The sequence below is a fragment of the Balaenoptera physalus genome (assembly GCF_965194825.1).
Source record: "Balaenoptera physalus genome assembly, chromosome: 14".
Taxonomy (NCBI): domain Eukaryota; kingdom Metazoa; phylum Chordata; class Mammalia; order Artiodactyla; family Balaenopteridae; genus Balaenoptera; species Balaenoptera physalus.
In genome coordinates, this window is record NC_138893.1 from 86,576,853 (window position 1) to 86,601,292 (window position 24,440).

Consider the following 24,440-nt stretch of genomic DNA (forward strand, 5'->3'; position numbering starts at 1 on the left):
GCGGAAAGGCGGGGTCAGCCTCAGCAGCCAATCAGGGCTCGGCCCCTAGCCCAGCCAATCGGGCCGGGCCAGTTGGGGCTTAGCCAATCCGGCCGGAAGAGGAAGACCTGGGATAGTGCCTGCGCCTCTCGCTGCCAGCTTTGGGTGGCGCTACGTGGGGTCAGCTGGTGCCGGCCGCGGTCCTTGTTCGCTCGCTTGTTCCACGGGAAGCCCCTGGTGTGCCGTCCCCGAGGTCATGGGGCGGCAGTGGGGGCCAGCCATGAGGGCGGCCGAGCAGGCGGGCTGCGTGGTGAGCGCCACCCGGGCCGGGCAGCCCGAGGCGGGCTCGTGGAGCTGCAGCGGGGTGATCCTGAGCCGCCGCCTGGGCCTGGTGCTGTGCCACGGGGGCATCTTCACCCCCTTCCTGAGGGCCGGCAGCGGGGCGCTGACCGCGGCCGGCGCCGCCTTCCTGCCCGGCGACAGTTGCGGCGACGACCTGCGCCTGCACGTGCAGTGGGGCCCAACGGCCGCGAGTTCGGCAGGCCGCGCGGAGCGGGGCCGCCCGGGGCTGTGCACGCCCCAGTGCGCCGGCCTGGAGCCCGGCCCGCCCGCCCGGTTCCGCGGGCGGCTGCTGCAACCCCCGCGCCCCGCCGAGCTGCTGCTGCTGTTGAGCTGCCCGGCCTTCCGGGGCCACTTCGCGCGCCTCTTCGGCGGCGAGACGGCCAAGCAGTGGAGCTTCGCGAGCGCCGCACCGGACGACGAGGTGTCGGAGGAGGAGGAGGAAGACCAGCTGAGAGCGCTGGGCTGGTTCGCTCTGCTGCGCGTGCGGCCGGACCCGGAGAAGGAGGCGGAGGCGGAGGAGCGCGGGCCGGTATTGGCCGTGGCGCCTCTCGGGGCTGTGCCCAAGGGTGAGCCGCTGCTGGCCTGCGGCTCCCCGTTCGGGGCCTTTTGCCCCGACATCTTTCTCAACACGCTCAGCTGTGGCGTGCTCAGCAACTCGGCCGGCCCGCTGCTGCTCACCGACGCGCGCTGCCTGCCAGGCACCGAGGGCGGCGGCGTGTTCGAGGCGCGGCCCGCGGGGGCGCTGGTGGCAATGGTGGCGGCGCCTCTCTGCTGGAAGGCCCGCGAGTGGGTGGGCCTCACGCTGCTCTGCGCCGCCGCCCCTCTCCTCTGCGCCGCCCGAGCGGCCCTCTGCCGCCTGCACCCCGGCGCCGCCGCCCTGGCCGCCTTCCTACCGCATGAGATGGGCGCCCCGTGGGGCCTGCCCCTCCGAGACCCCGGACCCCCCTGGGCAGCTGCGGCCGTGCTGGTGGAGTGCGGTTCCGTTTGGGGCTCCGGAGTGGCCGTGGCACCCCGCCTCGTGGTGACCTGCCGGCATGTGGCCCCTCGGGAGGCGGCCAAGGTCCTGGTGCGCTCCACCACCCCCAAGTAAGGCCCACAAGGTTGCCCCCACTCCACTCCCTCACCAGCTGTCGTATCTGGATCCCAGGTCTCAGGTCATAATCCTGAGGATTATGGAGGCCTTCTGGTTTCACGCTCATGCTTGGTGGTGCAGTGTGGATAGAGACCTGGGACCCTCCCCTCATCCTTGGCACCCAGAACCCCAGAGTAGGGGGTTCTGGACCTCCTGGCAAGGGGTGAATGGGGCTTGGGCAAGATGACAAGCAACTCTGGGGAACTGTGGGGTGGTCCAGCATCCCTGGCTAGGCATCTTTGAGCTCCCCCTCGCAGTCTGAATTCCTTCTGGGCAACTTCTCTGTCTCAGCCTTGCACCCACACACCAGAGGCCCTTGAACAGAGTCTTCCTAACCCTGCCCTCTTTCCCCTGAATGCCGTAGTGAAGCCCCAGGGGCCCAGGATGCTACCCTCCTTGGTTAGGAGAGAAGCCTGTTACTCTTACTTGATTTATCTCTTAGATCTTAATCAGCTTCCCTTCTGGATCAACATGAACAGATATGTGGTTCCACCTAATTAGAATATGGGAGTGGGGGCCAGGCAAATATAGTTTGAACAATCACTGAATGCCCTTGGCAGTCAGGTTGGGACTTCAGACAGTCATTTGTTCCCTCTCTGCAGGGAGAGCACTGTTGCCCTCCTTTACTTTCACTTGCTGTGACAGTGGAGACAGCAGCCTTGGCTTCCTGGTTTGGTTTTCTAATACATGTTCTGTTTCTTCTGTAGTCCCAGGTGCTTGACTTAGGCCAAAGCAAACACTATAGCACCTTGGTGTTAATGCCTGTTGTTCTGTACCTGGCTCAGCCTCTCAGCCCAGACCTTTCCGGATGCCTCTATTGAACTCCTGAGGTTAACCCAGCCTGGCTTTGCCACAGAGTCCCCTCTGGCAGCCACCTGGACAGCCATGACTTTATAGGGAAGACTGATGATGAGAATTTTCCTCTGTGTGTGGTCCCCAGTTCCTCACCCCTCCACCTACCCCCGCATACTCTTGGTCCTAGGGAACCCAACAGGTCTGCTAGAAGCTACCCCTGCAGAGTGTGTAGTAGGAAGCCCCTGTGTAATCTTGGGCAATTTGCTGAATCTGTCTAAGCTGCTTTCCCATGACATGTAAAGTCTTGGAACAGCCTGCCAAGTAGTAAGAGCTATAGAAGTGCTGGCATTTATGTAAACAGGGACCCAGAGGGATGAATTCGTATGATGTCTGCCCCCGCAACTGACAGGATTGTTGGTATCAAATGAGGCAGTAAAGGAAAATGCTGAGAATGCTTGCCCTGGCTCCTGCCACTAACTGTGTGACCTTGAGAAATTACTCAACCTCTCTGGGCCTCAAATGCACCATCCAAAATGGAGATAATACCAGTGCCTAGTTCATAGGGCAGCTGTGAGGACTAAATGAAATGATGTCCATAGAACATTAACGCCAGGCCTGGCCCACAGTGCCCCCTAGGTGTCAGGTGTTTGTGATGACGGTGAGGCACAGGAAGCTTTACATAGAAGTACCCTGCAGTTGGTAGAGCATGTTTGGAAGTTCCACTGTGGATGTGCCCAGAGTTGCATGCTGGTATGTTTCAGGGCTGACACCAGATCTTTTGAGTCCCAAGTTCATGACTTTTACTGTCACTCTCATTATTTTGCTTCCTACCAGTGCTGAACGTTCGGAAAGCTAGCCTGTCATTTTGTTTCCCTTGTTCCCAGGAGTGCCGTCATCTGGGGACATGTGGTATTTGCCACCCAGGAGACATCTCCCTATGATATAGCAGTGGTGAGCCTGGAGGAGGACCTAGATGGTGTCCCTGTACCTGTGCCCACTGAGCATTTCCATGAAGGTAAAGGACAGAGGGGTTCTCTGGTCTGGGGTGGACCTCAGGAAGGAAAGTCAGTGTTGGGCGCTCTAACCCTGCAGATCAGGGGCTAGTCCCCCAGGTCAGCTCCCTTCCCCACCCCTGCTGGAGTAATGAGTCAGGCTGGCACCTTGTTACATCCTGGTTACAGTGCTTTGGCCGGAGTTGCTCTTGGAGGCCTCCCTGCTCACGCCCAGCATGCCCAAGGTCCTGGGGGGCATGTGGAATTCCCAGTGAAGGGTAAGGCATGCCTTTTTCCTGAGGCCCCACAGCAGTGTAGTGTGTTGAGCCTTGGGGGCTCCTTATAACACTGCAGGCTGGTCTGAGAGATGTGTACTTCTGAGGCTCCAATGGCATGATTTGAGTAAAAGGCTTTGTGACGCTGCCACAGAAGTACCAGAGGTCTCGCTTTGTGGATGTCGTATGCTATAACGTAATAACAAGGATTACAAGCTCTCTGCGTTGTCATCTTCTGCCACTTATTAGCCCCGTGTCCTTAGGCAACTTAATGAACTCTGCCTCAGTTTCCACATCTGTAAAATGGGGATAATGTTCCCTACTCCTGGGCCTTGTGAGGAGTGGGTGACATATTGTCTGTAAAGCACTTGGTGAAGGAAGGTGGTGCCCGCTTTGTAGTCATCATCACCATTTTATTTTTACCAAGAGACTTCTTAGTCTCAGGAGGTGGGTGTTAATTTCACAAGCATTTATTGAGCCCCTGGCTAGGTGCTGGGAATCCTAAAAAGTGACTACCCAGTCCAGCAGGGGAATGAGGGCTGGAGAACAGCCTGATGCTGAAGAGAAGTGGTTGAGCAGATACAGTGCTGGGAGCTCAGTGGAGGTTCTGGCCTATTCCTGTGGGGGGCCTGGGGAAAGTTCTCATGGAGGCAAGAGTATCTGAGCAGAAACTCAAAGGGCAGAGAGGGTTTGGAAATTTGGAGAGGACAGGGAGGGGGTTGGGGAGTGTGTGAGTCCTGCCAGACAGAGGAGGCTCCCCAGCTTAACCCTTCTTCCCTCCCTGACAGGCGAGGCTGTCAGTGTGGTGGGCTTCGGTGTCTTTGGCCAGGCCTGCGGGCCCTCGGTGACCTCAGGCATCCTGTCAGCTGTGGTGCAGGTGGATGACACACCAGTGATGCTTCAGACCACGTGTGCTGTGCATGGTGGCTCCAGTGGGGGACCTCTCTTCTCCACCTGCTCCGGGGACCTCCTGGGTAACCAGCTCCTTGGTCCTCTCCCAGCCTTCCCCTTGCCAGAGCCTCAGTCCCATCCTGGGAGTGCTTGGTTTCCAGCCCTGGGAGCCACCCTCTGTCTGGAAAGATGGTGGGCCTTATGCCCAGAGGTAGTTAGCCAAGGTTTTCAGGCTCTTGTGCTTCTGAGGGTGGAGAGGGACAGATGCTGAGTTTGGGGGGAAGAGATCTGGGTTCTGGTCGCTTCTCTGCCACTGAGCCACTGCACAACCTTGGGTAAGTCACTTAATGTCATTTGATCTGTGAGACTCAGGAGTTGGATTAGTCCAAGGGTCACAAACTCAAAAGCCTACAGAGGCTGGGCTGGTAAAGTGAATGAATGAGTGAGTGAGTGAGTGAGTGAGTGAAGACAGCAGTGAGTGGAGGGCAAGGGGGAACTGGGGTGAACACCACTCAGCTCTAGCACATTGTTACCTCATTACAAAGATATGTGGGCCTAACGCTGGCTGACTTTCCAATTTTTCACAAGGAGCTGTGAACCTTTTTTTTTTTTCAGAATTCCTAACCACACCCCTGTGAGAAACGAATTTACCAGCTAGAGAACAGTGTTTGAGCATGTACAGTTCTTTTTATCTTTAGCCTTAAAGTGTCCAGTCAAAACGCTCTTTTCCAAAGTTTCTTAGATTAGCTCCTTCCCCTTCCCCTTCAGTATAGTTATGTGATTCATTTGAAATACAGTTAGGTACATTTGTCCTAGTCTGCATTCCATTTTTCTCCCATATACTGGTTGACCTTTTAAAAGATATATACAGATAAGTGGACACAGAAATAAATATAGATGTGTGTATGCATGACTTAGTGTGTGTGTGTGTATATATATGTGACTCCTAGCTCAGTCTGCTGAGAGGGGCTAGAAGCAGTGACATCCATTTGTAATGAACACAGCGAGAGTTCAGATCTTGCTTTCTAAGAGTCATTCTCTACGGCTGCCTTGTGGTGCTGGAAAGGAGGGAGGGGTAACAACAACAGCAGCAGCAGCAAAATGATGGGCACGTCAAATGTTGAAAGAATCAGGAGCTGACGTGAAGGAGCTCCCACTGGAACAACTTGAGCAGCAAAACAAATAGTAGTAGTTTTGGTTTTCAGAAGAATTCCCATTAATGAATGTAGAAGAAATGAGGGAAATAGAAAATCACTTATTAGGACACCCCAGTAGGAACTGCTGCCGACAGGATCCATCGATGGATGCCAGAATCAGTAGGCGAAAGTTTAAGTAGAAACAAGATAACTGCATAATCCTAAAATATTTCGTACTTACCAAGGGGGTAATAGTAAGTCTACAGCGGAGAAACCTGGCAGATACCACCCAAGTAATGAAGGTTAACATCGCAAGCAGTGCTTATAGTCAGCACACATTTCCTCATAGGATGCACTGAAAAGGACACATGGCTTCTATGGTTTTCTTCTCAATAATGTATAACCTCAATCTTACCATGAGAAAACATCAGGTAAACCCAAATTGAGGGACATTCTACAGAATAACTGACCTGTACTCTTCAAAGTGTCAAGGCCATGAAAGATAAGGAGAGACCGTGGAAGTGACCCAGATGGGAGGAGACCTAGGAGACACGACGACTAAATGCCATGTGGGATCCTGGATCAGAAAAAGAGCATTAGTGCAAACACTGGTACATCCAAGTGAGTTCTGTACTTTAGTTAATAGCATTTCACCAAGGTTAATTTCTTGGTTTTGATGAATGCTGTATGGTGACGTAAGGAAAAGCTGGGTGAAGGGTATACAGGAACTCTGTACTATTTTGGCAAGACTTCTGTTAAGTCGAAAATTGTCTTCAAAAAATTCATACACACGCACTGAGCAGGCCAAACAAAAGTTCTGTGTGGGTCTGATTCATTTATTCAGTCACTCAGCTAGTGTTTGTTGAGGTCGTCCTCTGCCAGGCACTGTTCCGGGTACTGGGGAGACTGCATGGACAGAACAGCAGTCCTGCCCTCATGGAGCTGAAAGACAACAGAAGTCGGAGAGAGGGATAACAAAACAAGTGAAACATGGGGTATTAGATGCTGATAGTGTTGGGGAGAAAGTAAAGCCAGGAAGGAGGACTGAGGCATGAGGAGCCCGTGTCCGTGAATGAAGCCTGGTGACTGTCACTACGAGGGGGCTTCAGGCAGGGCTAGGCCCTCCAGGGTGGAGGTGAGCCTCCCTCCCCTGTCCCCTGGCTCTCACCCTCTTTTCCTCTCTGGCTCCTGAACAGGCATCGTCGCCAGCAACACCCGGGACAATAACACGGGGGCCACCTACCCCCACCTGAACTTCAGCATTCCCATCACGGTGCTCCAGCCGGCCCTGCAGCGGTACAGCCAGGCCGGCGACCTGGGCGGCCTCCGCCAGCTGGACCGTGCCCCCGAGCCGGTGAGGGTGGTGTGGCGGCTGCAGCGACCCCTGGCAGAGGCCCCGCGGAGCAAGCTCTGAAGCTGTGGCGCCCCTCTGGAGAGAAGAGCAACCATCTGATGCCATGGGGAGTGCGGGGGCTGGTGGCCTGAGGACCCTGACGCAGCACACCCCAGCCAGGCTACATCCCCATCACCACCCACCTTGCTCAGCTCTGGAGTCTGGACCAAGCTTCTCTTTAGCCCCCATGGATCTCTTACCTGGCAGCCCGTTTTGGGGTGCTTTCTCAAGCCGCCACCTCTCTCTGCCCCCGACACTAGGCTCAGCTCTGTTCTTTTCCCTTCTGGAGAGCCCAGTACAACCGTACAACAGACAGATCTGGTCCTGACAGACAGATGTTGGCTGGAAGGCAGGCCCGGCCATGGTTCCCTGTCTCCTGACGGTCACTGGCTGCCTGCAGCGGCGGCTTCCCTGAGGCCTTGGCTCCTCTCTGCTCTCGGTCAGAATGGGGCTGACAGAGCACTGGGGCTTCCTCAGAACACCTCAGCAGAGAGGCCCTGCTCTGAAGACCAGAGGCAGAAAGAAAAGAGCATCTTCCTGTTCTGCTGGACCAGCGGTGGCGTCCCCGGAAGCCAGGACTCCTGGCTATTCATATGTCAGGTGCCCTGACCTGCAGGGGCACGCTGACACAGTGCCTTAATCTTCTGGCCCGTAAAGTAGCTCTCAGGGGTCGGGGGTGGGGACGTGGGGGGAGGGGTAGAATGTGTCTGGTTGGGGTTTGGGAATAAACAGGACCTACGAGGGACAGGACCTACTTCTATATATCAGCTTCTTTTTTTTCCTTCTTTGTTTTGAGAGTTGAGTGGGGAATAGGAAAGCACCAGGCACAGAAATATACCTTTCCGTCCTGCTTTCTCAGGGGGGTTTGATCTCACGGGACACTCCTGCGCCAAACTAGTCCTGGTAGCTGGTCGTGGTGCCAGTTAGCACTGGGTGGGGCTTGCAGATCGCAGATGGTGGTGGCCTTGGCCTGGCAGCAACTGTTTACAGGCTGCCCGGATGGGCCCAGGCCTGTGCCAGGTCCTGGGATGGATGGGAGCTGAGGAGTTCAAGGTTGAATGAGGCCAAGGCAGGCCCTAGGAGCTAAGACCAACCCTGGGAGTCAGGAGCATGCACTGTGTGTCCAGGGCCCCGCCTGTGCAGGCCGTCAAGAAATGATTGTTAAATCACTGACAGGTTGAATGCCGTTTGGGAATGACTGGGGGAGAGGGAGCTAATCTAAGCAAAGAGAATTGCTGTGAGTACTTTGTTTCTAACATCTGTTTGCTGAGCGCCAGCTCTGGGCAACCACAGAACACCCCTGAGACAGTTGTTCTCCTCTGTGTGGATTAGGAATGGGGCCAGAGAGCAAAGTTAGCTTGAGAGAAATCCTGTAGTAAATTTATGGATGTGGGGAGGGAGAGCCGAGTTCTGACTTGGCTGCAAGTGGGAAGAGGAGGATTTATTCCAGCGTCTGTGGGTACCGAGGAGCTCAGGCTATTCTGGGGAGACTGGTGTGTCACCCCATTAGTGGAATGAGCAGGGCGTCTCTGTCCTGTTCAGGTGGAAGACCATGTCCAGGGGGCCAGAGCAGGGAAGATCAGGCAAGGATTCATCCAGCTGAACCCTGAGGGGAGAGTAGGTGTTTACCAGATGGAAACAGGAAACAGGGAGGGTGTCCAGACTGAGGGCAGTGGGAGCTGGGACAAGGAAGTGTGAAACTACATGTGTGTCTGGCCATGCTAAGTGGAGAAGAGATTGGAATGGAGGCTGGGGAACCAGTGACAATGGCCCTGGTGACGGGGAAGATGGCCAAAGCAGGCCTGGTGGGCATAGAGATCAAGCATGACACAGGAGGTGGACCTGACTGGATGTGGGGCAATGCAGAGAGAGAGAAAAGGGTCAAATAGTGCTGGGTCTCTAGCCAGGATAGTGATGAGTGGCTGACAAGTTTAGGGACGAGAAGTTTCCTTGGGTGTCTGTGGGATCTCAAGTAGAGAGGCACAGCAGGCTGTTAAGTAGATGAGTTAGGATAACGCAATAAAAGGTCCCCTCTCCCCCATCTCAGTGGCTTAAGACAATAGAAGTTTGTTTATTGCTCATGTAAAGTCCAAAGTCATGCACCCGACCAGGAAGGGGAGGGTGGCTCCCGTGCAATTGTGGTTGAGGGACCGAGCTCCTTCCTTCTTGCGGCTCTATCACTGGGTCTGGGACCTCAGATCCTCTGCCAGGTCTTCTGTACCTGGATGGTGGATGGGGGAAGAGAGAGAGGAGAAGATATTCCTGCTTCTTTTTAAAAAAATGATTTTATTTTGAAGCAGTTTTAAACTTACAGAAAAGTAGCAAGAATCCCCACACACCCTTCCCCCAGACACCCCATACCATTTGTGCCATATGCCCCAGAGATGTTCTTTGTAACAAAGAGACCTCATTTAGGATCATGAGTTCTACCCACTTGCCATGGCTCTCTCCCCTTTGACTTGGAGCAGCTCCTAAAGCTTTCCTTGAGTTTGATGCCCTTGACCTTCCTGCAGAAAACAGGGCAGCCATTTTGCAGAATGTGCCTTAGGTTGGGTTTGTCCACACTTCCTCGTGATTAGATTTGGGATACACATCTTTGGAATATAACATTAGTGATGTTGTCTTATCATCATGTTCTACTGGGTGGCGCATGATCTTTATTTGTCCAATTACAGATGATAACCTTGATCATTTGAGTAAGACGGTGCCTGCTAGGTTTCTCCACTGTAAAGTTCCTTTTTTTCTTTGTAATTAATAAGTATTTGTGTGGCAATATTTGGAGACTATGTAAATATCCCTATCCCACTTTCATCTACTATGCTTATCACCCACTGATGTCCCTTGGCTGAATAACTTTAATGTTTGCCAAATGGAAAGTTTTTATTTTAATTTTTCCTCCTACACTTATTCACTGGCTTTCTATTGTAAGTAAAAGCTTTCCCTCCTCTCTGTTTAATTATATCTGTGTGGAATCATGGATTCATAGTTTATTCAATGGATTATAATCTATTGTTATCATTATTTTGATGCTCCAATTGTCCATATTGGCCAGTGAGAGCTCCTTCAAACTAGCTTCTGTGTTCTTTTGACATCTCCCCATCATTCTTTGAGCACTTCCTTCAAAACAAAATGTTCTAGACTTACTTTGTACTTTCCCTGGAATCAGCCACTTCTCCAGGGTCCTTTTTACTAGAGAACGGTATTTAGAAGCAAAGATCTAGGTACTAGGTGTGCTTCTTACTCTGAGGTGTTGCTGCTCCCAGGCCCTCTCGGTAGACAGACCTTACATCTATATTTATTTCTATCTCTATATGTTGCAAGCCATGCCATGTGTTAACACTGATAGTTCCAATTTGATACCACAAGTTCAATACCATAAGGTTCATTCTAGCTCTCCCCTTTTCATATGGGTACCTCCCTCCTGTCAGTGAGAAACACGGCTGCATTATCCTCAATATATTAGCTTGTTTGCTCCATCCCTTGCATGTGGCTAGTCTTCTGACCCCATCAGGCTGCCCCTGCCACCCTGCTCTGATGCTGCCCTTATACAGGTCACCATTACTGCTCTGCACAAGCCTGCCTCGTGATTTTTTTGACTTCATTAGGAAGAGGGAAGAAAGCCACCCTTGCTTCTTAACTGCTTCAGCCCAGAAGTGACACATACAACTCCTGCTCATGTTCCGTCTGTGAGAATTTGGCCCCGGCCAGAAGCAAGGGGGGGTGGGGGGAGATGGGCAACGTAGCCCCCGGCAGGGCAGCTGCTCCTCAGCAGGACCCCTATGCCATAGAAGGGGAGAATGACCTTTGTGGAGAGCTGGCTGGCTGTGCCAAGCTGGGTCTTGTTTTAGTGCTGCTTTAAGAACAAAAACTCACTCGTATTACCAAAATCAAAGTAGGTTTAGTGTTCAGACCCTCCCGCACAGGTGCCAGAAAGCTCCTTGGCCTGGGGAAGCTCTGGGGGCCACTAAGTGTGAATGATGACTCAGCATCCCTCTCTGCTTTATTCCCTCTCTTCTGGCCTCCTGGGCGCTCAGAGTCTCTCCTTCCTCGTAAGTGCAGTTTGGCCTTTCTGGCCCTTCTCTCCATGACCTTTTATCTCTAGATCTCCTTGTCACATGCCCCATTATCAAATTTCCTCACTAAATGCCCAGAGAGCAAATATCTGCTTGAGCCCATCATCTTCTCATGCCGTGCAACATCTGGGGCCGCTGTGGGAGCAAGTGCAGTGAAGGGCCTGGTGCCACCGGTGTTTAAGGGACAGAGGCAGAGCCGGAGCCTGCAAGGGGGCTGAGAAGAGACAAGCAGAGGCACAGGAAGAAAACCAGGGAGGCTAAGACCTAGGTCAGCAGGGCAGACACCAGAATCTTTTCCTCTCTTCTTTCCGGCCATACACTAGACTGCATATCCTGGCCACCCTCACGGTCAGGTGTGTCCGTGAGTTCCAAAGGGCAGAAGGGAGGTGCGCCACTTCCAGGCCTGGCCCATAAGAACCTTCTACCTGGCCTTCTCTGCACCCTACCCCCTGCCCCTGATGGGAGTGGAGGCATCCCTTAAAAGAAACCTTGGAAGCCACTTGTTAAAGATGGCCTCTTCAGTCTGGTCCCTGGATGATGGTGTGGATGGGGCAGCCTCATTAGCCAGTTCACTAGCCTGTACTGAAACCCAGGCAAGTAATGTACTTCTGTTGTAGTTGAGCCATTAGATTGGGGGGGGTCCATTTGTCACAGCAGTAGAACCTATCTTCATGAGTATAGTTTTTCCCTAGCTGGGAGCACTATGCCAAACCACATGTAGAGGGAGAGAAGAAACAGGGGGATGCCCCCCTGTCGTTGAGGGTTATGAATTTCACTAAAACTGACCAGGCTGTTCAGATGAAATTAAGAGTTGTCTCTTCCTCAAGTGGGCATACAGCTTCTATTTCTCTGGGCCCCTGAGTTGATCCCACTACCTTGGAGCTCCTCCCAGCCCTGGGAGCCAGCAGTAGAGTCACCTGTTGCTGCCAGGGAATGTCTTCAGGCCTGGCTGAGTGCCAGCAATGTTTCCTCCTCTTAGCTTCTGTGATGTTAGACAATCTGCCTGCCATTCCTACTAATCATTAAAGTTCCGCAGAACTACCAACATTACAGCATCCGAACCGTATCTCCCTGCTACCCCTGGCACCTGGACATTCAAAGACGAAAGTCCCTTGTTAGGCAAGGAACCCTGATTTTCGGTGCCAAAGCTATGAACACTGTTGAGTGGGAAGAGAGAAGTGATGTGGGGTGTGTCTGGGAAAGGGCCAAGAGGGGTTGCACTGAGATCCTCTCCCCTCTCTTGAATCAAGGTGTCCTCTGGTTGCCAAGAAGGTGCTGAATGACAATCAGACGCTTTCCATGGTTTTCATGGTTTGGGGCAGGTTCTTGGAGGTGGGCCACACCAGCTCTACAAGCCATGCCTCGAGCCCAGTATGGGCCACTGCATGCCTCTCTCTCCTCCCTCCCAGTTTCAGGTTTGTGCTGCAATTTTAAGAGTCCTTCCCTTGTACCCTGCTGATTGGAATCCACTTCATCTGTCTCGGCCCAGTTCCTCTGCAAAACTCCCCTTGACTTTCCCAAGCCCCAGGGCTGTGTCCCTGCCCTGGGCAGGCTGTAGCGCTCTTATTCACCTCTCTGTCTCCCACAGGGCTAGGGCCTATGCTCTGTAAGTTTTTGATGCTTGCTTGACACACCATTGAGACTCTCCTTTGCCTGCTCAGCGACCTCTGGCTCCCTTAGGAGCCAGCTTTTCTGGCTTTAGGGTCAAAGCCCAGCTCCTCTCCTTTAGTAGCGGTGTGATTTTGCCTAGGTTATTAGCTTATGAGTTTCAGTTTCCTCATCTGTGAAATGGAGATAATAAAACTTACTTTGGAGGACCCATGTGTAAAGTAAATTTGAGAAGCTATCCAAAGCACTTAGTCTGTGTTCAGTAAATATTAGCTATTACGTTTCTAAGAGTACTGGTGGGATTGTTTCATCAGAAACGAATCATTGTTGTTACCTGGGGCTGGGTGGAGGGAGGAGTGGGGAGGGACTGCTTACTGAGTTATGGGGTTTCTTTTTGGAGGGATACAAATATCCTAGAGTTAGGTAACGGTGATGGTTGCATAGCCTTAACCCCACTGAGTTTTACACTTTAAACACTTTTAAAAGAATGAATTTTGTGCTTCCCTGGTGGCGCAGTAGTTAAGAATCCGCCTGCCAATGCAGGGGACACGGGTTTGAGCCCTGGTCTGGGAAGATCCCACATGCCGCGGAGCAACTGAGCCCGTGCGCCACAACTACTGAGCCTGTGTTCTAGAGGCCACGAGCCACAACTACTGAATCCCGCGAGCCTAGAGCCCGTGCTCCGCAACAAGAGAAGCCACCGCAACGAGAAGCCTGCGCGCCGCAACAAAGAGTGGCCCCTGCTCGCCGCGACCAGAGAAAAGCCCGCGTGCAGCAATGAAGACCCAACGAAGACCCAAAGCAGCCAAAACTAAAATAAATAATAGTAAGTAAAAAAAAAAAAAAAAGAAAAAGGAGTTAATTTTATGGTATGTGAATTATATCTTAATTTTTAAAAATCATTTAAGCAAACATTAGTGAACTCCAGGGGAACCAGGTGCTGGGGTCAGTGCCAGATGCTGGGGACTCAAAGTCCAGCAAAGCAACATCTCTGCCCCAAAGAGCTAGTCGAAGGTGGTGGTAGTCCTCGGTGTTAGAGTTTAACCCCCACGCTACTTTCCTCTAGGGGTTTCAGGAGGAAAACATGGAGATAAAAGCTATTTGGAAGTTTGCAAACCCAGGACAAATGAAGGCTTGTGGGCTCCTAGGGCATCAAAGCCGACCTGTGGCCCTCTGATGGGTCCCTGTGAGGCAGGGTTAGGATGGGCAGCGCCTGTGGGCTCTCAGCACCCGCACTCTGGCACAGTTGCTCTTCAGTGGTCTCAAGGCCTGAGAGAAGGAGATGCAGACTCCCACGCCTCTGACCGTATTCCCTCCTTCAGCCCACATTCACAGGGCAGAGTGCCAGCCGGATAGGAAGAGAGGCGAGGATTCCAAAGAACTGGAAGATGCACCCTGAGCTGTGTGGGCTAATAATGAGAGCGGGATGCTCATGGGAGGACACCAGCTCCTCTCCCAGCTTGAGATGACTCCAGGCACCAGTGTCTTCTAGATGGAATTGCTCACAATGCTCCCTGTGCCAGGGGTGTTGGGTACGAGGCCTTTGACCACAGCTTTTGGAAAAGGAACAGAAATGGCTACTTCTAGAATAAACATCCATGAAAACCGAGAAGGTAAAGGGCACTATTCAAAAGAGCACTGGGCGGGAAGAGAGGAAGCTGCCAGTGTACTGTGTAGCCTTGGGCAAGCTTATCTCCCCGTATAAAATAGCTGTAATAAATGGCTGCTGTGTGTTCACTGCTGCTGTGTGCCAGGCACCATGCTAACACACTTCACATAAAAGATCTCGTTGAATCTTTTCTACAGTGATTCGGGTAGGTGCTAATATTTGCATTAATTAGGTGAAGATGGATTATCTGTCACCAAATTGGCTTGATCCTACCTCCAGGTTGTAGCTTGCATCAGTACATTTCTTGACAGATCCTAGTGCTTTCTTCTTCTCCCTGGACTTCCCTCCTGCCCAGTTTACCCAATTTCAGGCAGCCCTCCCATTCCCCTGTCTTTTCACCTTCCAACATAACTCAGACCTCACTCTTCAGCTTAAAACCCATCAGTGGCATCCCGTTGCCCTTGGGATCACACGGGCAGTCTTTACCAGGACCTGGACGCTTGTGCCACCCTGCCACGCTGGGCCACTCTGTCCCCGACCACTTCTGCAATGCCCCTGCTCTCAGCTATTTATCCTGCCTTGATCTTTGCACACCCAGAGCATACTTGCTTTCTCTCTGCCCAGGGCTAACTTCTCATCCTTGGAGAGAGGCCTTGGCACCCTTCTTGTGCCCCCGGTCTTTCTTACTGCAATTAGTGATACATATGTTTTATTGTTGTTTAGTATTTTTCCCTAGGCTATTACCTGGAGGAAAGCAGAAACCATGCCTGCATTGTTCTACATTTTACAACCCCTCACTCCCACCCCGCGAGCCCAGCACAATGCCAGGCGTCGAGTAGGTGCTCAACTGGGTTTGCATTTTTTATATGTTTATATGTGTGAAGGCTGGAGGCTGGTGATCCGTCCGAGATCGCACAGCCACTGCCGGGGCCCGCGCTCTAAAGCCTGGAAAGGCGCCCGGCAAGGGAGCCGGCCCGAACTTTGAGCAGAGTCCGAGGGGCCGGCGCAGCGCGGGCGGCCTCGACAGTAGCGGTCGAGTGCTCACGGTTGGGGCGATTGGCTCCAGGGCCGGCGGCGCGGGCGGGCCGGCGGCTGCAGTTCCCGGGGGGGGGCCGCCGGGGGCATAGCCGAGGTTGGAGGGCAGACGCGCCGAGTCACGCCGGCAAGGGAGGGGCCTCGGGCCCGGCGGCGAACACGGGAGCTGCTGGCCGGAGCGGGAGCCGGAACGGCGGGAGGCCGCCGGCAGGTGAGGGGCGCGCCTGGCGAGTTCTGCGGGACCCCCGCGCCTGCAGGGCCCCAAGAAGCCGGAACAGCGTCCGGGACCGGGGAGGAGAGGGCGGTCGTCTAGGACAGTGGTCCCGAACCTTTTTGGCACGAGGGACCGGTTTCGTGGAAAACAACTTTTCCACGGACGCCGGGGTGGGGTGGGGGGGTGGGAGGGGAACGGTTCAGGCGGTAATGCGAGCGATAGGGGGGATGCAGAGCGGCAGATGAAGCTTCGCTCGCTCGCTCGCCCGCCGCTCACCTCCTGCTGTGCGGCCCGGTTCCTAACAGGCCGAGGACTGGTATCGGTCCGCGGCCCGGGGGTTGGGAACCCCTGGTCTAGGATGAGGGGCTCAGGCCTGCAGCAACCCAGGTCCCCCAAAACTCAACGGGGAGCTTTGCTCCCAGTGAGGACGGAGCAAACTCGCCCCCTCCGCGTCCGCTCCCCCCCCCACCGCGTCCGCTCCCCCCCCAAATCCCTGCTAAGTCTTCCCAAGTAAGACAGACCCCCCCCCGTCACCCCAACCCACCCAAACCCGGGAAGGCTCCGAGGGTCGCCGCTGGGCGGTGGAAGCTGCTGCGGGGCGGACGGAAGCCCGTGTCATAGGCAGGAGGAAAGCCTCAGTGTCCAGGAGGAAAATGCCCGGGGTTACCCAGTGCCCATAGGCTCCAGGGTGCACTGGGAGGTCCTGCTTCTCCACGGAGTCCCAGCTTCCGCGGGGGCACTAAGGCCAGAGGTGGCCCAACTAACTCTGGTGGGGCCGGAGGTTGGGGGGAAGCCCAGGACTCCTGATCCACCGGGAGCTGCTTTTAGTGCCTGATGTTGGGCGCTTTTCTTTCAACAGTCCCCTCTGATTAGACTCCCTTTGACCCTTGGTTGTACCGTGAGGGTGGGGAGGGGAGAGGTGCTCAGGAGCTGATGGTCCCACAGGAGGACAGGCACAGGGCAGAGGGTCAGACACAGTTTGTGAAGGGGCTTCCAGGTGTCCTGGCTCTGCACCTTGTGTTCAAAGGCCAACATGTAAAATATGTAAATATATAAATTATCAAGGAGGCCTGCTTGGGTGTATGTGCCCCAAGCTTTCAGAGCCCTCCAAGGAAGACCGTGTATAACCCTGCATCTGGAGGGTCCCTTTCAGAGGAGAAGACTGAGGCCCAGCTGGGCGAGGCCTTGCTCAGGACTACCCAGCAGTTAAGGAGGAGCTGGGTAGAGGGGGTGTGCTCCAGGGCCAGCCTGATCTTTGTGTCGGGTGGTGAAAAGAGGAAGCCAGGGTCCAGGCACAGATAATGGGGATGTTAAGGGAACCACAAAGTGACTGGCTCCCAGGAGACTACAAGTTGTGTGGCCTAGGCTTCAGCACCGGAGCCTGTATGACACTGCATGAACCTGTCTGCCCAGCAGTGCCCTCTCCTGAGGGCATGAAAGGACAGCCCTCTTCAGACTTTGAGCCTCTTTCAGAAATTGGTCTTTTTGGGTTTTGTTCACCATGTGTTCCCTGGGGGACTGGCCGTGGAGTGCCCACTCTCAGCCTGGTCCCTGGTGTCCAGTGAGGGAGGCTGCCCACCCCTCTGCCTTCGCCGGGTTGGAGAGATATATTCATGGTGCTTCAAGTCACACTGTAGGCCCTCTCGTCCAGGACGGCCACTCTGGAAACGGCTGTGGAAAGCTACCTTGGGGGTAACTGGTGAGCGCTCAAAAGCTGGGTGTTTTATTTGTAATCTCTATGAAACAATTCTGGGACGACATCTTTGCTTTGATCAGAGCCCACATGGTTCCGCTGTGTGTCTTCTGAGGCGTGACCTCCCCACAGCTTTGGCCTAAATATAACTTCCTTGTTTTCCAGTAGCTTCCTAAAAGCCCTTTGTCTGTATTATTAGAGAAGAATCCCCCTGGGATCAGGCTGGGTGTCCTTGGCAGAGAAAACAGGATTTACGGAGAAAATTTGAGTATAGACCATATTGTGTGTGTGTTGGGGGAGGGGCAAAGGCAAAATTACTTAGGAGTTGCTGGACAGTTAGGAATTGTTTTCTTGGACCTGCTTTTTTTTTAAAAATAAATTTATTTATTTTATTTATTTATTTTTGGCTGCGTTGGGTCTTCGTTGCTGCGCGTGGGCTTCCTCTAGTTGTGGCAAGTGGGGGCTACTTTTCACAGCAGTGTGCGGGCTTCTCACTGCGGTGGCTTCTCTTGTTGTGGAGCACGGGCTCTAGGCGCACAGGCTTCAGTAGTTGTGGCATGTGGGCTCAGTACTTGTGGCACACGGGCTTAGTTGATCCGCGGCATGTGGTATCTTCCCGGACCAGGGCTCGAACCCGTGCCCCCTGCATTGGCAGGCGAATTCTTAACCACTGCACCACCAGGGAAGTCCTCTTGGACCTGCTTTTATGCTAACATTCCTGCATCTGGGAAGATTCAGTTAAGATTCTCTGTGCTCATTCTCTTGCCTTGATGGTCAGTAAAATCAGATGGTAGGTTTGCAGTTCCTCAAAAAGTAAAATCTAGAGTTACCATAGGACCCAGCAATTTCACTCCCAGGTATAAACTCAAGAGAATTTTTGTTCACACAAAAAGTTGTACACAGATATTCATAGCAGCCTTATTCATATTAGCCAAAAGGTGGAAACAACCCAAACGTCCATCAACTGACAAATGGATAAACAAAATGTGGTATCTCCATACAATGGAATATTACTCAGCCATAAAAAAGAATGAAATACTGTTACAAGTTGCAGCTTGAATGAATCTTGAAAATATTGCGCTAAGTGAAAGAAGCCAGACACAAAAGGTATGGAATAGACAAATCTATAGCGACAGAAAGATTAGTGGTTGTCAGGTCCTGGAGGGAGGAGGGAATGGGGAGTGAATGCTAATGGATGTGGAGTCTTTTGGGGGAGGAGGTGATGAAAATGTTCTGGTACTAGATTGTGGTGATGGTTGCACAACTTTATGAACGTAGTAGAAACCACTGAGTTTTACACTCAAAGATAGTGAATTTTATAATATATGAAAAAATATCTCAATTAAAAACATTAGATGGTAGGAAGCCAGCTCTGTCTTTAAAGCTTTATTATTTCATTTAAAAACATTCCAACAGTACAAAAAAGGGGGAAAAAAGCTCAAAGAAGAAAGTAAAAACATCATCTGGCAACCACTATTAGCATTTTGGTTTAGAGTGCAGATCTGGTCAGACTGTTGAGGATTGAACTGGGGCAAGTTACTGAAATTCTTCCCAAAATGGGGAGGAAACCCCACCTATTCAATGCAAAGACATTGATAAAGGCGCAGTGGACGCTCACTGTTGTCATCATTACTTGTATGTGTGTATATGTAGCTAGGTGCCTGGGTCTGATGGCCCACAGTGGAGATTAGGCTCTACATGACTTTCTATTATCTGACTCTTTGATGGACAAGTTTTTTTTTTTTTTCTAAGACTTTATGTTTTTAGAGTAGTCTTAGGTTCACAGCAAAATTGAGTGGAAGGCACAGAAATTTCCTATATGCCTCCTGCCCTGACACGTGCATAGCCTCTTCCATTATCGACATCACTCACCAGAGTGGTCCCTTTGTTACTGAACCTACACTGACATAATCACTCACAGACCATAGCTTACATTACGTTTCACTCTTGGTCTTGTACAGTCTGTGGGTGTGGATGAATCGTGGACAAACTTTTCATGTAAACAATCTTCCACTGTAAAGTTGAATGTCTCCAGAATATTCCATCGTATGGGTGTGTAATAGAGTATCCTGTAATCTCCCCTTGGTGGAGGTTTCCATTGATTGATGGAGTCGCCCACTGATTGAGGCTGTTTGCCCAGCGCTGCTGCTACATTAGAACATATAATTCAACATCATCAGTTGCACGCTTGCTTTTTGAGCACCTGCTGGGTGTGTGGCTAGGAGTGCTGGTCCATGGCTTAAGCTGATGATTTAGGTGTCTGGTGAAGTAGGTCATGGCCGAGCAGAGGGGAGTCTAGCTGTCCTCGGGTCCAGGTGAGAATTGGCATTGGAAGAGCCAAGGGAGAGGCGGGTGTCCAAGAGTGTTGGGCAAGGGAAGCTGCCGAGGAGAAAGGGTGGAATGGGCTGGAGCGCCACCAGGCCCCCATTCCCCAAGTGGGTGTGTCAGAGGTCAGTGGAGGAGAGAGAAGAGCAGATTCCAGGAGAGGCCTCAGGCGGCTTGTGGTGTGGCTCCTCCCCTCCCTGGCCCAGCTATGGCAGCCCCTCCTGGGCCTGGCTGTGCCCTCAGGCCCCACACTCTGCACCGGAACTCTAAAGGATCAATTCACCTTTACTGAGGGCTGTGCCTAGTTGGGTGAGGCCAGGGTTTGTCCTTTGGGGAAGCCAGTTAATGATCCTGGGGGGCTGAGGGAGCAGGGGTTCAACTCCTTTGGCTAACCCACTGCCCATCAGGCCTGTGCCGGGCTCACTGGGCTTTCTTCCCTGCGAGGGCCCCAGGGCAGCATGTAGGCCCAGACACTGCCCTAGCATGACAGGCCCTCTGTGTGTGCTGTCCCCTGTCCCCTGCCCTCCTGGCTGCCCCACCTTGTTCCCTGAACCCCTCCCACCCCCTCCCTTCCTGCCACTGGACTTCTTGGCCTAAGCTGTTCCCTCTGTGAAGAAGGCCCCTGGCCCCAGCTGTTTTTCAAGGCTCCACCTTGAGCTTCCCTGGGTGGTCCGTGGTGGACCCCTCTCCCCAACAAGCTGGGTAGCGTCTCTCAGGCCTGTGCCCCGCCAGCTTGGAAGCAGAGCTCTCTGGGTGTTTCTCTGACCTCTTCGCTGGCTGCTGGTCCCAAGGGCAGGCTGGCACAGAGGGCACCATGTTGAAGGGGCAGGTGAAATGCACCCCTTCCATTAGCTTGCCTGACTGCCTGCCACAGTCCCAGGCCCTGCTCAGCTCCTGGTGTCCGCTCCTGTCCCTGGCTGGTCCCCGGGGCCCTCTTGGGTCCTGGCCTAGGTGGCAGATTCAGCCTGATGAACACTCACAGGGCCAGCTCTGGACCACCTACTGAGGGCCTGGAGCAGTGAAGGTGACACTGCCTGCTGGGGGACTTGTTTTGGTCCCAGCCCTACAATGCACAAGCCTCAATGCATTGGGGACCATTTAGCCAATGAGAAACAAAGTTAAATCCCCTCCAATCTCCTATGACAGATCTACCCTCCCTCGCCCAGGTTTTCACTTCCCCAGAGGAGAAATTAGACAGTGTGCATTTGAATACCAATGACAACAGTGTCTGGAGGTCCAACCGTAAGCTGCCCCCGTAAGTGTGGGAAGATCTGGGGACCATCTTGGGGGTCACCATGTCTTGGAAACCTATTGTGCAAGGACATTTTAGGCTATATCCTCCCATTACAGGGGGTAAATGGAGGCCCAGAGAGGGGAGGGGTTGTGCCCCAGACTACACACCTGATGGAGGACAGAGTGGTGACCTTCCGGCTGCCTGCAGTGCTGTCTGAGAGGTGGGCTGGAATGTTCTTCCCCATTGAGCTTTTCGACAGCTTGCTGTCTGTCCACTTCCTCCCTCCTTGCCGTGCTCACATGTGAGTGTGAGCCTGGTGCACACTTGGCCTGCAGACCTGGCCCTCCATCCTCTGCAGATACTCTCTTCGATTGCAGGTTCCCTTTCCTCGACATCAAGCAGGACCTTGCACCCCCTGCCCCTCTCACTGGAGCCCACGTGATGAGCGCTTCTCCATCCTCTTTCTCACCCGCAGACTTCCTTTTTGGTCCTTAACCAGCACTGTTTCTTCTCCCAGCAGAGATTTCTCCCTGCCCCCTTCCTCCTGGGGGGTGTCACCCACCAGTCGCAGTGTACATCCTCTGTTCCAGGAATGCTCAGGGGACCACCTGCCCACAGCAGACCCCTCCTCCCCACCCCACTGTCATGGCCTTAGTCACATCGCATCCTGTTTTGCAGGCTGATTGTCATAACCTGCTAATTGATCTCCTCAGACCTGAGACTGAAGCTGGTGACATGTGAGCTGGGTGGAATCTGGTCGCAGTGTTTGCTTAGTGTGGTGCTTAAAGACTTTTGTTTAGTTCTTTTAATGTGGCCTGTGCTTACCAATTCCCCAGAGGTGTACCGTTTCTGGTTACTGTGCACCTGCCCAGCTTCCCACAGCTACATCATCCGCCTGGCCCTTTGAGTTTGAAACCCTGCCTTTACAAGGGCTGAGACCATATCTGTCTGTCCATCTCTCTGACCACGGCATCCGTAGCACAGAACATGTCAAAGAGCAGGAGGTCCATTAATTTATACTGTTGAGTGAACAAATATATTTACGAGTGAAAAAAAGTGCAAAAACAGTTGTTTAACGTGTGCAAAAAAAAAAATCATGATTGTAGGTGCAGAGAATATCTCTGGAAGGATTCATGTAAACTTGGTAACAGTAGATGCCTTGGAGAAGGGAGCTGGGAGGTTGAGGGGATGAGATGGAATTAGGATACTCCTTGTTCCTTTGGAATTTAATTCAAATTTTACAAAAATTGGAATTTCATTAAAAGATGATCACATACTTTTAAAAGATCAAGTCTTGGCATTTGAGGCCATTCTTGACGTGGACCCACCTCTGCCCACCCAGCCCTCGAGCCCCCCTCAATCTGATGTGGTCTCTCCTCCTACCCCAGCAGCACCTGGTCCGAGATGGGGTCCCAGGTCTCGATGGACGTGGGAGCCGTGCACGTGGTGATCGTGGGCGGGGGCTTTGGCGGCATCGCGGCCGCCAGCCAACTGCAGGCGCTGAACATCCCCTTCGTGCTGGTGGACATGAAGGACTCCTTCCACCACAACGTGGCAGCCCTCCGGGCCTCCGTGGAGAGTGGTAATGGGCTTTTCTCTGGGGCTTTCTTTATGACAGTGGTCTTGTCACCACTGTGGATCACAGGGTGGTTTTCTCCCTTTAGGGCAAGGTGCCTAAATTCCACCGTTAGACAAATTCCGGGGAATCTTAAGGTCCCTGGCCTTAAGCAGCTACCATACCAAGGCCCCAGAAGTCAGAGCGAGAGCTTCTCCGAGGACCTGGGGCCCAGACTGGCGCTTTAGGGGGTAGTGGGTACCCAGGGGCTGTTTAACCAAGGGCCCCCTGTTGGCATGCAGCTCTGGAAATGTTCTGAGTTATTCTGGCCTCCTGTGGGCAGCCCAGTTTTACACTGTGACCTCCTTTCTGTCCGTTCCCCAGGGTTTGCCAAAAAGACATTCATTTCCTACTCGGTGACCTTCAAGGAAAACTTCCGGCAGGGCCTGGTGGTTGAGATAGACCTGAAGAATCAGACGGTGCTGCTGGAGGACGGCGAGGTGAACCCAGCGGGGGCTGGCCATCCTCAGCTGGCTTCAGGGGGCCCCTGGGATGTGGCTGCTGGTGGGAGGACACCTGGGCCCGTCTCCTCAGGGGCAAGGGCGCCCCATGCCCGCCTGGTGCCTGGCAGATAGCAGATGCCTCCTGAGCAAAGGCTGGGCCCCAGCAGCCACAGGAGAGCGGTGCAGAGCCTTCCCTGTATGCCGGGCACTGTTTTAAGCCTCATGTGATCTCCTTTAACGCCCACTGTGACCCTGTGAGGGAGGTGGAGTAGCCTCAGTGCACCCAGAGCTTAAGAGGGCTGCCCAAGACCCCACAGCTGGAGAGACTCAGCCAGGATTTGGACCCAGGCAGCTTTGCCCCAGAGCCCTCACCCTGAGAGCCAGGGTCCCAGCCCAGGGGTCCCCTCACTGTCTGGAATCAAAGGGTAGGCACCACGATCCCACATCGCCCGGGGTGGGCAGAGGTTTTCTTCCCGAAGTTTGTGTCCCTCAGCCTGGGGTCTGAAACGGTGCCTGGTGTATCCTTGTGGGACCAGAGCTCCGTCAGCAAGCTGCCAGCAGCCCACCCGCCATGCTGAGGGTACCCTCCAGCCTGGCCCTCTACTCTAGTCAAAGCTAAGGGGGGACTGTACAAAGGGGGGCTCCAGTTCCTGTCCTCAGTGAGTGTGTGGTTTAGTGTGAATGAATCAGTCTTCCTTGAATCAATTTTAAGGCTGTAGAATCTCCAGTTGGCAAGATTACTGCGAACGTCCTTATCCTGTGGTTTTGGGTCCATGAGGGCATCTCAGGCCTCCACGGGAGTAGTGGGTTCTGAGTGGGATACAGACCCTCCAGTCCCCCTTCCATCAGAGCAGCTCTGGGTTTGTCAGTTTTATATATTTAGGCTCCAAACAGGATATCCGCCCCCCCCCCCCCTTTGTTTTTTTTGGCCAGGTTAGGGGGAAATTTTTTCTAAAATAATGGTAATAATAGGGAGATTCTAAACTAACTCCACACTGGAAGCTGGAATCCTGCTTATTCCCCACGAGCCGTTTCCTGTTGCCTGCTCACCTGCCCCGCTGCTGTGGGGAGCTCTACCCTCCCATCCTGTTTCACAGTGGGCGGTCCAGCAGGAGGAGAGCTCTGCCTCCTTGGGTATTTCCTGGGTTCTAGCGCCGTCCCTTGGTCTAACCAGTGATGGTTTTGTTCCCCTTGCAGGAGGCCTCTCTCCCTTGGTGCTTCTTGCCTGGTGGAGCCTGGGGTTGGACGCAGGAGCCCAGGCCTGCCCTCACCATTCTTTCCCTTGCCCCTCCCAGGCCCTGTCCTTCGCATATCTCATCCTGGCCACGGGCAGCACTGGGCTCTTCCCAGGCAAGTTTAACCAGGTGTCCAACCAGCAGATGGCCATCCAGGCCTATGAGGACATGGTGACGCAGGTGAGCTGCCCACTGCCCGGCGGTGGGACAGTGAGGGCAGAGCCAGGGGTGGGGGTCCTGGGAGAGTGGAACAGCTGTGGGGATGCCCGGGGCTGCAGCGGCGCTGTAGAGGTGGAGAGGAAGAGGCTCCTGGGAGGAGACCTTTGGACCTGTCGTGAGGTCTGGACGTGAGCACCCAGACCTGCTCGTGTAGCGACTGGCTCCTGTTTGCACGGGGCTTGTGCTTTATAGAGCGGGCTTG

General features: G+C 53.5%; 2 protein-coding genes across 15 annotated transcripts in view; both read left to right on the forward strand.

The window, feature by feature from the left end:
• Positions 1-102: 102 nt before the first annotated feature.
• TYSND1 (trypsin like peroxisomal matrix peptidase 1) lies at positions 103-13,958 on the forward strand. Of its 6 annotated transcripts, XR_014253308.1 has the most exons (5): positions 103-1,407; positions 3,133-3,263; positions 4,304-4,489; positions 6,028-6,163; positions 6,739-6,876. XR_014253308.1 is itself a non-coding variant. In XM_082424509.1 (4 exons), the coding sequence occupies exons 1-4, from the start codon at positions 236-238 to the stop codon at positions 13,213-13,215; spliced, it is 1,572 nt and encodes a 523-aa protein (XP_082280635.1). In that variant the 5' UTR covers positions 103-235; the 3' UTR covers positions 13,216-13,958. The 6 variants fall into 6 exon arrangements, 5 of the variants coding, with proteins under 5 accessions (XP_082280635.1, XP_082280634.1, XP_082280637.1 ...); XM_082424509.1 differs by lacking the exons at positions 6,028-6,163; positions 6,739-6,876 and adding an exon at positions 13,133-13,958; XM_082424508.1 differs by lacking the exon at positions 6,028-6,163 and having other exon boundaries at positions 6,739-9,891.
• A 1,375-nt stretch (positions 13,959-15,333) lies between these two features.
• AIFM2 (AIF family member 2) overlaps positions 15,334-24,440 on the forward strand; it is a gene marked incomplete at its 3' end in the record, with an annotated part of 34,775 nt that continues 25,668 nt past the window's right edge. For 2 of the 9 annotated variants that reach the window (XM_082424539.1, XM_082424540.1), the window contains exons 1-4: positions 15,335-15,471; positions 22,115-22,308; positions 22,666-22,781; positions 24,080-24,199. In XM_082424539.1, coding sequence (XP_082280665.1) covers positions 22,131-22,308; positions 22,666-22,781; positions 24,080-24,199 — 414 coding nt within the window. In that variant the 5' untranslated portion in view covers positions 15,335-15,471; positions 22,115-22,130. Of the gene's footprint in view, positions 15,472-20,846; positions 20,947-22,114; positions 22,309-22,665; positions 22,782-24,079; positions 24,200-24,440 lie in introns of those variants that run through there. The other 7 variants (XM_082424537.1, XM_082424538.1, XM_082424532.1 and 4 more) reach the window with 7 other exon arrangements.